General features: G+C 44.9%; 1 protein-coding gene across 1 annotated transcript; it reads left to right on the top strand.

Annotated features, from left to right (window-relative positions):
• Positions 1-255: 255 nt before the first annotated feature.
• On the top strand, positions 256-1,014 carry EMH_0041330 (uncharacterized protein; the record flags this gene model as incomplete). Its single annotated transcript, XM_013495611.1, has 1 exon — positions 256-1,014. The coding sequence occupies one exon, from the start codon at positions 256-258 to the stop codon at positions 1,012-1,014; it is 759 nt and encodes a 252-aa protein (XP_013351065.1).
• Between the last annotated feature and the right edge of the window lie 847 nt (positions 1,015-1,861).

Genomic DNA, 1,861 nt, shown 5'->3' with positions numbered 1-1,861 from the left:
TATAAATATAAATATAAATATAAATATAAATATAAATATAAATATAAATATAAATATAAATATAAATAGATTTTTATGGGTAAGTAAATATAATTCTTTTGGTGCTGCTGGTTTTGATGCTGTTGGTGGGGATGGTGCTGCTGCTGCTGCTGCTGCTGCTGCTACTGCTACTGCTACTGCTACTGCTGCTGCTACTGCTGTTGCTGCTGCTGCTGCTGCTGCTGTTGAAGCTGCAGAGAAGTGGCACTGGAGGAGATGAGGAGACACAAGAGACAGGAGACAGGAGACAGAAGAAAAGGAGACAGAAGAGAAAGGAGACAGAAGAGAGATGAGAGAGAAGAGAAAGTAGACAGGAGACAGAAGAGGCAGAAGAGAAAGGAGGGAGAAGAGAAAGAAGAGACAGAAGAGAGGAGGGAAAGGAGACAGGAGACAGAAAAGAGACAGAACAGACAGAAGAGACAGAAGAAAAAGGAGACAGAAGAGACAGAAGAGACAGAAGAGAAGGGAAACAGAAGAGACAGAAGAGAAAGGAGACAGAAGAGAAAGAAGAGAAAGAAGAGAAAGAAGAGACAGAAGAGATACAGAGGAGACAGGAGAGAAAGGAGACAGGAGAGAAAGGAGAAGGGAGACAGAAGAAAAAGGAGACAGAAGAGAAAGAAGAGAAAGGAGACAGAAGAGAAAGGAGACAGAAGAAAAAGGAGACAGAAGAAAAATGAGACAGAAGAGACAGGAGACAGAAGAGAAAGGAGACAGAAGAGACAGAAGAAAAAGGAGACAGAAGAAAAAGGAGACAGAAGAGACAGAAGAAAAAGAGACAGAGTGTGTGTGTGTGTATGTGACCTTCTTCTACTGTGGGTGTGTCTGTCTCCTCTGGCGATCTCTCAGCGGGGTAACGAAAGCCCCCAGGAGAGACAGAAGCATATTTCTTATCGAGATACCGCTGCTGCTGCTGCTGCTGCTGCTGCTGTTGCTGCTGCTGCTGCTGCTGCTGCTGCTGCGAGAAAGGACGTCTGATGCTGCTGCTGCTGTTGCTGCTGATTCTGCTGCCTATAGGCAGAGAAGGAATCCCGGTGGATAACTGCAGCAGCAGGAGACAGAAAGGAGACAGGAGGAAACACAAAAGATACAGAAAGGAGACAGATATAAGAAACAGCAACACAAGCTGCTGCTGCTGCTGCTGCTGCTGCTGCTGCAGCAGCAACAGGCTTACACCCCCCCCCTCAACCCCCCGCCCTATTAAACCCGCAATGTGAATGTTGTCCCCTTCTCAGCGTAATAAAAAAAAAGAGAAGAGAAACGAGAGCAGAAAAGAACAAATAAAACAAAAAGAAAAACAACAACAGCAACAAAAAGAAGAAGAATAGAGACGAACCTGGTCTGTATGCGAGACACCGCGGTGAGGCTGCTGCAGAGACAGCTCATAGCCACGAAAGATTTGGTGAATTCGCTGCGGCAGCCCCCCCTCATCCATCAGCCCAGGTGTGAACTGTGCTGGGGTTTGTTGCTGCTGCTGCTGCTGCTGCTGCTGCTGCTGCTGCTGGTGCTGGGGGCTCGCCATGGGTGGTTGGTGGTGTATTTGTGCGTGAACCAGGTGTATATACAGCGAAATACAAGCAAAAATATGTAAAAAAAGAAAAAAATCAGAAAAAAATACACTCAATGGTGGGTTATATACATAGATGAATGTACACTGAGCTGCCTATACACCCCAGATACAAGCACCGATACTACAGAGAGGGGCTGGGTGTCTTCTATGGGTTCTGTTGCTCCTTTTGTTTATAAATTGTGAAAAAAGAAGAGAAAATACAAATATAATCATAAATAAAGAAAAAAAAAGAAAGAATAGCGAGCAGAAAGAAGA

The sequence above is a fragment of the Eimeria mitis genome, genomic scaffold (assembly GCF_000499745.2).
Source record: "Eimeria mitis Houghton genomic scaffold, Emh_scaff1664, whole genome shotgun sequence".
Lineage (NCBI taxonomy): Eukaryota > Apicomplexa > Conoidasida > Eucoccidiorida > Eimeriidae > Eimeria > Eimeria mitis.
This window is presented reverse-complemented; position numbering and strand designations above follow the sequence as displayed.